The sequence below is a fragment of the Thamnophis elegans genome, chromosome 16, assembly GCF_009769535.1.
Source record: "Thamnophis elegans isolate rThaEle1 chromosome 16, rThaEle1.pri, whole genome shotgun sequence".
Classification (NCBI taxonomy): domain Eukaryota; kingdom Metazoa; phylum Chordata; class Lepidosauria; order Squamata; family Colubridae; genus Thamnophis; species Thamnophis elegans.
In genome coordinates, this window is record NC_045556.1 from 5,008,225 (window position 1) to 5,020,358 (window position 12,134).

Here is a 12,134-nt window from a genome sequence, read left to right on the forward strand (position 1 = left end):
ACCTATGTTCTCTATTGCATGTCTGGGAATTGCCCGCATAGGTATCTTATCGTTGAGTTTATGCTGATATTTTTTCCACACACGCAATAGAGCATTCCTTAAAATATGACTTTTAAAATTCTTATCCACCTTCTTGTCATATATCAGATAAGCATGCCAACTGTACACCAAATCATGCCCTTCAATGTTACGTATTCTCTCCTCTGTTGAATTGATCCAGTCACTGATTATTGATAAAACTACTGCTTTGTAGTATAGTTTTAAATTTGGCATTTTCAAGCCTCCTCTCTCACGCACATCTTGCATTATTTTAAGTTTTATTCTCGGCTTTTTCCCTGCCCGTACAAATTTGTTAATACCCTTCTGCCATTCAAACCAATTTGCGTCTTTTTTAAGTATTGGTATCATTTGAAAAAGAAATGGGAACTTAGGCAAGACATTCATTTTCACTGCTGCTATTCTTCCCAACAAAGATAATTGTAGATTTTCCCAATTTTTCATCTCTGCCTGTATACTATGCCATAGTAGCTCATAATTATACATATAATTTCCCGTTTGAGGTTGAGATGTAAACTCCTAGATATTTAACCTTTTTAACTATTTCACATCCTGTTATTTTTTCTAACTCTTCCCTTTGATTGGTGTTCATATTTTTAACTAGCATCTTTGTTTTTCCTAGGTTTATTTTAAACCCAGATACTTGGCCATATTGATTAATCATATTCATTAGAACCTTGATAGATTTCTCTGGTTGGATTAAAGTTATAACCAAATCATCCACGAATGCACTTAGTCTATATTCTTGATGCCTAATCTTGATTTCCTGTAAATTATCTGATCCCTGTATTTTATTCAACAATAATTCCAGGGTTATAATAAACAATAATGGCGATAGGGGGCAACCCTGTCTTGTACCTTTCTCGATTTTAAATGGTTCTGTTAAGCTTCCATTGACTATAATTTGTGCTGTTTGTTCCTGATATATTGCTTTAATTGATTGTAGAAAATACACTCCAATTTGCATCTTTTGCATTGTTTTCATTAAAAATTGCCAATTCACTCGATCAAAGGCTTTCTCGGCATCTAGAAATATAAGCGCTGCAGGAATTTGGTTATTTTTCCCAAATATTCCAGTATATTAACAATTTGTCTAAATTGAGTAGGGATATAGGTCTATAATTTTTTGGTTGACTAAGATCTTGATCTTCTTTAGGTATCAAGGATATGAAAGCTGTCTTCCAAGATGGAGGTACCTTCCCTTCCACTTGGATTTTATTAAATAATTCCTTAAGGAGTCCTACCATTTCTAATTGTAAATTTTTGTAATAAACTGCTGTCAAACCATCTGTGCCCGGTGCTTTCCCAGCCTTTAACTGTTCAATTACCTGGAGGTTATTGGTTGATTCAATCTCTCCCTCTGCTCCTCCTTAACTATAGGTATTTTTTCTTTGTCCAAGTATCTATATCTAAGCCTTGTATTTAATCACCCATGTACAATCCTTTTGGATTATATCCTGTTGATAAACTTCTTTTCCGTTATAATATATTTTCGGTATATTACGAGATTTTTGTTTCTTCCTGGTCAAATATGCTAACCATCTGCCTGGTTTATTTGCATTACAGAAGGTATTATGTTTTGCATATAACAAATTAGTAGCCACTTGATCTGACATCAGCCTGTTAAATTGTGCTCGTAATAGGGTAATTACTTCTTTAATCTTCTTATCTCCTGGGTTTCGTATTAACTCCTGTTCTTTCTTCCTAATCTCTTCCTCTAGTTCCTTTCTTTTTTCCCCCTGTCTACCTCTATGTAACTTATTTAAATTTATTAGGACTCCTCGCATGTACACTTTACTTGCATCCCACACCATTTCCATAGATGTACCCTTATTCATGTTAAAAACAAAATATTCTCTCGACAGTTTTTTACATCAATATGTAATTTTGTGGATAGAAGCAGGACCTCAAATCCTTAAGATTATCTGACATCCAAAAAAAACAACCAGATACTTAAGGTTTCCAAGTGACCAACCGGGCGTTGAGAGATGACAAAGGTTGATCAGAAGCAAAACTAGTCTGGGATTTAATGTAGGAAATTGTTAATACAATAACTTTATTGCAACTTCTAATATTGTCATTGCCTTTAACCTATATGTAGGATATATGATGAGATTTCCTGCGTCGGAGGACATACAAACTGGAAAGAAACATGTGTGACATAACAGGTACTGCTAACTATGACTTCTAGTCTTACTTCTCATTGACTAGAGGTTTTTTTTTTGCAGCTGCTAGTAGTTGAAGTTCACCCAACTAAAACTAAAGACGTTCTCAGCTTCCTAAAACACGAGCTGAGTTTTCATGGTGGACATTCAGATTTCATATCATCAATTAAAAGAAGGATTAGGGGAGACACGATAGCAGTCTTGCAATATTTGAGGGGCTGCCCCAGAGAAGAGGGAGTCAAGCTATTCTCCAAAGCACCCGAGGGTAGGACAAGAAGCAATGGGTGGAAACTAATCAAGGAGAGAAGCAACTTAGAGCTAAGGAGAAATTTCCTGACAGTGAGGACAATCAATCAGTGGAACAACTTGTCTCCAGAGGTTGTGAATGCTCCAACACTGGAAGTTTTTAAGAAGATGTTGGATAACCATTTGTCTGGTGTAGGTTTTCCTGCATAAGCAGGGGGCTGGACTAGAAGACCTCCAAGGTCCCTTCCAACCCTATTCTATTGTAATCATTTCATGTGTATGAGCAAAGAGTTCCTTGAGAGATACCAAAATGGACTGAGAAAACCTTTGGGGTTGGATTTTGAACTATTGCCTCAAGCCATAATGCGGTCAGCACAAAGTTGTGGTACATAAATCAAGGCTCATGGCGTCACATAATGCACAAGCCTCACCATCTGTGGTTGATTCCATAAAGCACTTTGATGTAGTCTATGAGAACTCAGTCATGCTCCCATGAAATGTCAGAAGACCTTGGCCAGGTATACCATCCAAGCCTGTGTGGTTTCACTTCAGAAGAAGTCCCTTGTGTTCCCAGAAGGGTCATTTTATGTTGTGGCCCGCCAGCAGAGCTGGTGGAAGACTCAGACAGTAAGGCGGTTGGGGAGGAATCTGGGCCAGTCCTGGAGTCCGGAGAAGGCTCTGACAAGGGCTCTGTGTCAGAGGCGGGGAGGGGGCCAGGGCCATCTGATAGTTATCAGCTGCCTTCAGAGTCAGATATCAGTGGGGCAGAAGAACAGCTGGAGCCTGTTCCCGATGTGTGCATGAGCAGAGCTGCCAGGAGAACAGCTAAGGAACAAGGACCGACTTGGGAGTAAAGGCACAGGTGGATGGTGAATGGCCCCTCCCAGAAGAAATAAAGAGGAGTGAAAGGATAGTTTGCAGGAGACAATTGGTCCAATTCATGAGGGTGAAGATCTGTTCCTGATTTCTTGCCAAGGAATTGCTGCTACAGCTTGGAGTTTGGAAGATATCAGCCTGGCAGCTCTTCAAGCCTGATAAAAGGCCTGTAGTTGTGAAATCTCATGAAAGACTGTTGGCCGGGACTTTGCTGGAGAGGAATTCCCTTTAACCTAAATAGAAGAGGTTTTATCGGGACAAGGAGTCGGTGTCACGGCTCCTTCACTTAATAACCAAGAAAGAAACTGCTCAACTCAACTTTAGAATTAAGTGTACTTTTACTGATTATAAACGATGAGAAGCAAAGCAAAGCTGGATCTGAGCAAAAGAGCGCGAAAGCAAGAGATATCAATACATGATTCATTCCCCTCCCCTTGGTACCCCAGTCCACAGTCCAATCATCACCACAGCTGTCAGGGGGGAAACATCTTCAAACATCATCATCAGGTTGGAATGCTGGACAGTTGGCCTTGGCGGGAAACTCCCCTCCTTCCACATGCGCAAACCGTGATAAGAACTCCCAATTAGCAGTCCTCCTGTACAGATTATTTCCCCCACCCAAATACCATGCCCTCCCTCCCCGTTTCAATGGCAGCCGAAAAGCAAGCAGCAAAACAGAGGCTGACAGTCGGCTTCATGATCTCAGGAGGCCTCAGTCAGGACATTTTAACCCCACAGTAACGAAGCGTGTTCCTTAATGAATCTCTGGAAGGGAAGAACTGTGAGAGGACGATGGGAGGTTTTCGAAATACTTGCGGCTCTTGCTCAACTTTTGAATTTTTTTCTCCCCGATCCTCAGCCTGCTGTTCAAGTGCCTGCAGAGTTTCTTCAGCCCTTTCTCGGGGTCGCTTTGATAGACGGACTGAAGGGTGAGAAGGGAGATATTGTGCAGAGCCAAAGTCTGCACCGAGGGCATGGAGAGGACTTTCTCCCGCAGGAGAGGCTGAAGTGAGGCGTAACATCTGAAGCTGGAGCAGGCGATGAGAGGCGTTCTCTGGAACAGGTTCTTAATTTCAAACATGGTACAGAGGTTCTTGAGAATCTTGGCGCAGTCACCCACCTTGGTGCTGTCCAACTGTCCCCCCAGATGTTTCTTGTCCAAATTCTTCAGTGTATAATTAGAGATTTCTGGGGACTTCTCTCTGATGAGGGGCAAAGCATCCAAGAAACCAAAGATGGACGCCTCAAACTGCTCTTCTTTGTTGATCTTCTGAAGGGCATCAAGCAGGGCAGGGAGGTCCATGGACCATAGGTTGAATCCCACCAAAATGGGCCTCTGGAGGCTGCTGAGATACTTTAGGAACTCATCCATGCCAGCCACAAGGACTCTGTCCGTTGTGGTCTTCAGGAAGGAAATCGTGACAATGAAAATGGTGGTGTCCTCTCCGAGGGCGACCAGGTGAAGTATATTTCCTGCTGCATTGAAAAGAGAGACATCATTGGTCCAGGTTGAGGGATGAAAGCGATGGAACTTAACACATTTCTCATACTTAACAGGAATACAGGTAGCCCTCGACTTTCAGTAGTTCATTTAGTGACGGTTTGAAGTTACAATGGCCATGTGACTCCCATGGTCACGTGAGATACAATTGGACGCATGACAACCAGTTTATATTTAGGACAATCTGCAGTGTTCCTGGCACCAAGTGAGCTGCAGTGGCACAGTGGGATTCAGTCTGGGAATCAGAGGTGGGATTCAGCAGGTTCTGACCAGTTCTGGAGAACCGGTAGTGGAAATTTTGAGTTGTTCGGAGAACCTGTAAATAACACCTCTGGCTGGCCCTGCCCCCATCTATTCTCTGCCTCCCGAGTCCCAGCTGATCCAGAGGGAATGGGGATGTTGCAGTAACCTTCTCCTGCCATGCCCACCAAACCACACCCACAGAACCAGGAGTAAAAATAGTTGAATTTCACCACTACCTGCAAGGCTATGGGCCTTAGTGCCACTCTTGTCAGGGGTGATGGTGTCCCTCATGCTTTGTGGTTTCAGGTCATTCTATGAAACAGAAGGCTGAGTTGGCCTACTTCAGGCAAGGGGACCACACTTGGCTCCCAGGATAGATATGCTCATCAATATCTTGGAGATCAAGGCCACTTACATAGAGACTTGAGGTGAAAGAATATGATCTTGGACTGTGAGCTGACATCTTCCGTTTGGCATAATGGATACTTCATACGACTTTTCTGGTCACCGGATGATGTAAGGTTGATGTCCAGGGGAAAGGTCAACATCTACAAAGAAGATGAACAATCAACGTTATGCTCTGGAGATCCAGAACTATTTGACTTGTCTCCTCAATCATGATATTTTTTTTTTTGGTAAAATGTGGTAGAACGGAATCATGAAACTCAACTGTTAAGGCAAGAATATTGTTAACAAACAGACATATTGCAGTAAATAAATTGTAGTTGAGATCAGTGGTGGGATTCAGATTGTTTTTACTACCGGTTCTGTGAGTGTGGCTTGGTGGGCATCGCATGGCTTGGTGGGCATGGCAGGAGAAGGATACTGCAAAATCCCCATTCCCTCCGGATCAGCTGGGACTCGGGAGGCAGAGAATAGATGGGGTCGGGGCCAGTCAGAGGTGGTATTTACCGATTTTCCGAACTACTTAAAATTTTCGCTACTGGTTCTCCAGAACTGGTCAGAACTTGCTGAATACCACCTCTGGTTGTGATCCTCCTTTGATGACAAGAAATCACGTGAAACGGGCTGAGTACTCTGTTTTCTCCGTCTTAGACCTGGTCAACAGAGATATTGTTGTCCCAGATAATGCAGTGAAAGGAGGATCCGTGAATCGTTTCTTGAGGTGGCATAGATAGATATCCTCAAATTTATTGGTCTACAAATCATTGTACCTCTTGGCGGCAGAAACTCATGTTATGAAGAGAATACCAAGGAGATGGCATTCTGGAACTAGGTGAATATGGACTCACCTTGGTTTCATCATCATCATCAGTGGATTCTTCTTCTGAAGAAATGTTCATCGAACAGTTATCTTCTGTTAAAGAAAGGACATGTGTTAAGGAATAGCCATAATGAAATCACAATGAAAAGCTACTTCTTGGATAATGTTCCATTAACAGCATCAATCACGACATCTATGTGTAGTTACCACATAGATAAACCTTCTCCAGGAGGTTCCTAACTTTCAGGCCTTCTAACAGGGGCCCCATTGGTCCTGTAATTGGGTCTATCCAGTGGTGGGATTCAAATAATTTAACAACTGGGGGGGATGAGTCACACAAATAATCTCCTACTTGCAAGTTTGATAAAGCTTTTGATAAGGTTAACTCTTTCTTTAAATCAAAATTGAACAATGAGGGGATGAGTCACACAAATAATCTCCTACCTGCAATTTTGATAAGTCTTTTGATAAGGTCAACTCTTCCTTTAAATAATCAAAAGGCCTTTTCATCAATCATCATCCTTGTGGCAACATTATTCTCCGGGCCTTCCTTGGGATGAACCTCACACAGAAAAACTGCCCTTCATATCTCCAAAAATAGGATCTCTTTTATGCAGAGAATTATAAAAGTCTCTTGAAATTTCAAGATGAGGTGTCCTGAATGTAACACTACCTTGATCAGATGAATGTAAATAGTTATGAGCAATCTGTAGAGTGTCATCAGAGGATTGTTTGAGGCCTTCTTGACTTGCTGGGACGTAAGAACTTCCAGTGGCTCCATAAATGGTCCCTGGTTCCTCATGATTTAACGGCTCAATTTTGACCATTTTGGGATGGTGCTCAGTGTTCTTTTCCTGCTCAATGCATTCCCTTTTTACCAATGATCTTCTAAAAATGTTCTAGAAGGAAAAGAAAACAAAATGATGATATTTCAGTAGTGAGCGGCGTATCTTGGATACAGGTAGTCCTTGTATCCTTCGTCTGCTGTAACTCACAAAACACATGCCTTTTAACAAACAGATTCAGAAGGGACCTTGGAGGTCTTCTAGTCCAACCCGCAGCTCACGCAAGAAACCTTATACCATTTCAGACAAATGCTTGCCCAATCTCTTTTTTAAAACCTTAATAACGTATCATATAGTATATATTGGATATCTGTGGACGTCATCTCACCTCCTGAGGCTTAGTTTGGGGTTTAGCGGGAATAGCTTCTATAGAAGGTACAAAACAAAAGGATTAGAAAACAGGGCAAGAGGGTAAAGACGCAGTCATTAAAAAATATAATCCTACAGTTTTTTGCTGGCAATTCTTTCAGAAAGCTATGTGTTTGGGACCTTGGAAAGAGCAATAATAGATTAAATACAGCCACAATTATTAAAGTAGTTCCATGCCACTCCAACCGGGGTGACTTTAAGACTGGTGGAATTCCTCCGGCAGCCATGCATGGAATTCTGGGAGTTGAAGTCCACCAGTTTTAAAGTTACCACACTTGGGATACTCCTGGGCTAGAGGACTGTCATGGAACAACTTTAATAATTTGTGCACTTCAACTCCCAGAATTCCATGCATGGCTGCCGGAGGAATTCTGGGAATTGAAGTCTTAAGGTTGCCAACTATGGAGAGCCCTGATTTAGCTTCTTAAAAGGCACTGTTAATGCTGGCCTCTGGTGTTGGCTTCGTAACTCCAGATCCTCTGGGAAGCAACTGGTTGCCTAAGATCGGTCTACTACTCGGACAAGCCTCAGCCTCTTTGGTTTTATTGATTTATTTACCGATTTATATTTCGTATTTTTAAACCGCCCCTCTAACTCTCTCAAAAGTTTTAAAATTGTAGAAACCACATGAACGAACCTTCGACTTGCATCCATTCAGTTAACGAAGGTTGGAAGTCACAGAAAAAATGACTTATGACTCGTCCTTGAAGTTACGACCATTTGCACCATTCCCACACTCACGTGGCTGTAATTTGGGTGCTTGGAAACCAACCTGCATTTATGGCAGTTTTCAGCCACATCCTGCGGTCCACAGCAACGAATACAATTTGTGTCTTTCCTAGTTTATTGATTTATTATGAAATGTATTTGCCGTCCATCTCATGCCCAACAACTCTGGGTGGCTTACAATACAGCTGGCTTCCGACAAGCGAATGGGGGAAGCCGGATTCATTTTAACGACCGCAGGAGCCACTTAATGACTGTGGTAGAAATGATCCTAAATTGGGTCCATTTCCCTGATGACTGGCTTAATAACGGCGCTTAGTGACGGAAATGCCAAGTGTTATAAATGGAGGACTACCTGCACATCTTTGCAAAACCTTACCGTTGTCTTTTGTCATTCTTTCAAGCAAATTTTGGAGTTGCCTCTTGATATCTAGGAAGTTCCTCATTTTGATTCCTTCTACCGTAGAGGGCTGCTTCTTTCTGAGCTCCATCATGGATTTTTTCAGGAAAGGATGCATCTCCAACACCACCTGGCCAGAAGCATAGAGATGCAACTTCTCCACCAACGTCTGGCTGGATGTGATTCTCTGGACCACGCCCTCCATCTCCTGCAGCTTCTTCTTCACGTTTTGGACCTGGTAGTTATGATGCGCCTCTACCTCTGCTAAGAATCCTTCGCCCTTGGCTCGCAACATCTGGATCATCTCCTCTATCTTCTGCTGGATCAGCTCTTGTGCCTCATTCCTCATCTGCTCCATGTTTTTCACCAGATCCTCAAGGTCGCTGGAGGTCTTGTCATAGACGTTCTTCTTCTCCTTCAGCTCTGCGCTCATGTTCTGCAATTCGCTCTGCCTGGACTGGATTTCCTGGCTGATGTTGCAATGTTGACCCATGTGCTTGCGGTCCTGTTGGGCGCAAGTATTACACATGGATTGACTGCACTGCCTGCAGTAGAGGCTGGGGAAACAAGAAAGGCAAAACCTATGATATGTGGTTGGAACTGCTGTCCATCCCTGATCACTTCATGGACCTCAAAACTGGGTCTTTAGCACCCCGTCAGGTCATGTTAAGACACCTGAGCATCTTCAAGCATGTCACAATCATATTCAGAACTGTGGGATCCTTGATACTCCCTTGAGCTTGGAGCTCAGGACACCAAGGAACCCAAGGTCAGAGAGGAGCAAGGATTCCACAGAGAATTGAATATGAAGTGGGATTCAGGGACTTTTCTGCCTGTTCTTCAAACAAAGATTGCCCTAGTTAAAACTAGCTAGAGATGCCCAACACACAGCTAGAACAATTGTCCCTAAAGAACTATCCAGATTCGTGGTTGTCCAAGCTAAGGTGCTTCCATCATGAGAAATTGGAGACTCATCTGCAAGAATGGCACTTCTCTTCTTCCCATCATATTGTTCTATCTTAGCTAGTTAGTTCAAAACGTCTCTACACCTTGCTCCAGATGTCTATTGGAGCAACAAACTTCACTGCTTCTTGCCCCAGATTCGAAAACCATCCATTTCTGGGCGGACTAGAAAGCCAGGCAGTGGTTAACATGGTGGTGGCTTAAAAGAGCTACTCTGCTTAAGCATGAAGCAGAGATGGAGAACCTACCTTAGCATTTGGGTGTTGTGCCCCATCTTGGAACAAAACATGGGTTTGCTGATGGTTGAGAGGAAGTCTTTGCAAGATTCTGTCTGGAATTTCTTCAGCGGTCTTGTTTCGGGACTATGGTGCTTCAGGTATTTCTGGTGGCTTTGGAAGCATGAGAGGCAAAGGAGGTCTTGGCAGATAGAACACCAAAACTTGGCCCCTTTCTTACAGTTGTTGCAAACCAAAGTTTTGCCCCCAGTGAACTTCTGGTAGAGGCCGAGCTTGTTTTGGAGGTTGGCGAAGAAAACGTTTTCCAGTTTCTTGGAAATCTCTGCCATCTGCGTCCCACAGATGGCGCACAGATCGGCCTCTTCATTTTCTTTCAGGCACTTCGAACAGAGATTGTGAAGGCAGGGCAGGAGTTTGGGGCTGGCCACCTCTGCGTGGCATCTGTCACATAGGAGGAACTGGAACTCCTGGTTCATCGCCTGTCAAAGGGGGAGATCTCAGTTAATCCAACAGAAGAACGCAACTGGAAAGTAATGAAATATGAGCAAGACGTCGGATACTGCTACCTGGGACATGTGGAAAGTTGGGTGTGGCGGAGGACTTAGAAGGAGGAGGAAGTCAACCGCAAACGAAAAGCAAACAAGGGGACCTAACAATGCCACAGTGAGTTAGTTTCCTTGTTTGGTTTCCTTCCAACGCTGTTGATTCTCCGTTGGGTAGAAAAATCTAAACCAGGGATGGCGAACCTTTTCCTTACTGTGTGCCAAAATTGCGCCTGCACGCTGCCCACTATATCTCCCCTCCCTCCAGAACCACACCCGTGCATGCACGAGAGACCCATCCTCCGGCTCCAGAGGCTTTCCTGAAGACTGTGGAGGGTGGAAAACGGCCTCCTCTGGACGCACGAAGGCCCTCCGGAAGCCAGAAATGGATTGTTCCAGAACTTCTGTTTGGCCCTTTGGGGCCATTTTGTGCCCTCCCCTGGGCTTCAGGAAAGACTCAGGAGCCTGGGGAGGGTGAAAAACAGCTCCAACTGGAAGTTTGGCTCATTGGGGCCATTTTTTTGCCCTCCCCAGCCTCCGGAGTCTTTCCTGAAGCCTGGAGAGGGTGAATACATCTTACATCTATCTATGTACATATATTCCTCTTATAACTATTATTCTGTACTATTCTACACCCCCAAACTGCAGGAAGTGTTCGGCATTGGAGAGGTCTAAGCCCCTGCTGTCTTTCTGCTCCGGGGTTGACAGCCCACCGCCCGCCCATCCCCTACCCCGCTTACTTTGCAACAAACCGACCCCCGAAGCTTACCGTCAACTGGAAAGCGGGCGCCTCTGGCTCCGAGGCGGCTTTTCCGGCCATCGCAGTTCTTTTGCAACCCTTCATTTCTTGGCCTTCTAATCCCGGAGGAAGGCGCGATCTGCGAAGCTTTTAACTTTCGTTTTTCCAGGCAACTCGCCTCTCGTCTTGCGAAGGGAGGAAGCGTGTGGTTCTCTCTTGCGCCCGCGGGCGCTCTTCTTTTGCACGCACCGCTGCAGGAGGATTCAGACTTTCCCCCTGGGGGAGGACTCCCTTGGAACAGGGAAATCTTCCTGCTGGGGGGAGGGAGGCAGGGAGGGAGGGGAGAGGGATACTCCAGGGATAGTAGGCAGTTTATCAAAACTCAAAGGGAGGGGGGAGGTGGAAGGGAACGTGCCAACCTTTGATCTCCGGTAGTTTGTTTCTGAAATGGGAATTTTGTTGCAGCTTTGGAAGTCAAATGGATTCTGGAAGAAAGGGAGGTGGGAGGAAAAAAGGGAGAAAGGGAGGGAAGGAAAGAGAGAGAGAGGAAGGGGAAGGAAGGAGGGAAAAGGAAGGAAGGGATGGTGGGAGAGGCTGGACACCACCACTTGCCTGAAATGATATATCGGTAGTGCTCGACTTACAACAGTTCATTTCGTGACCGAAGGTCAACGGGGAAGCCAGGCTGGGTTACTAACTCGCTTAACAGCCGTGGCAAGAAAGGTTGTAAAATGGGTCCAAAGTGTCTCGCTTAACAACAGAAATGTTGGGCTCCATTGGGGTCGTAAGTCGAGGACTCCCTTTATAGGGTCTCCTGCTTGGGCGAGAGGGTTGGACTAGAAGACCTCCAAGATCCCTTCCAAGTCTTGTTATTCTGTCCTGTTCTGTGATTGGGGGTGGGGAGGATTCAGATAAAGTAGATCTCTGTGCAGCCAGATCTCTCTTTCCCCTTTCACTCTCTCCCTCTTATCTCTCTCTCTCTCTCTCTCTCTGCCCCCTCT

At 44.3% G+C, this 12,134-nt stretch overlaps 1 protein-coding gene across 1 annotated transcript; it reads right to left on the reverse strand.

The window, feature by feature from the left end:
* Window positions 1–3,721: 3,721 nt before the first annotated feature.
* LOC116519112 (protein PML-like) lies at window positions 3,722–11,898 on the reverse strand. The gene is made up of 8 exons (XM_032232811.1): window positions 11,164–11,898; window positions 9,865–10,331; window positions 8,633–9,210; window positions 7,487–7,524; window positions 6,987–7,212; window positions 6,342–6,406; window positions 5,504–5,636; window positions 3,722–4,820 (listed from the first exon to the last, which is right to left on the reverse strand). Exons 1-8 carry the CDS (start codon window positions 11,236–11,238, stop codon window positions 4,099–4,101), a joined length of 2,304 nt encoding a protein of 767 aa, XP_032088702.1. The 5' UTR covers window positions 11,239–11,898; the 3' UTR covers window positions 3,722–4,098.
* Window positions 11,899–12,134: the final 236 nt, after the last annotated feature.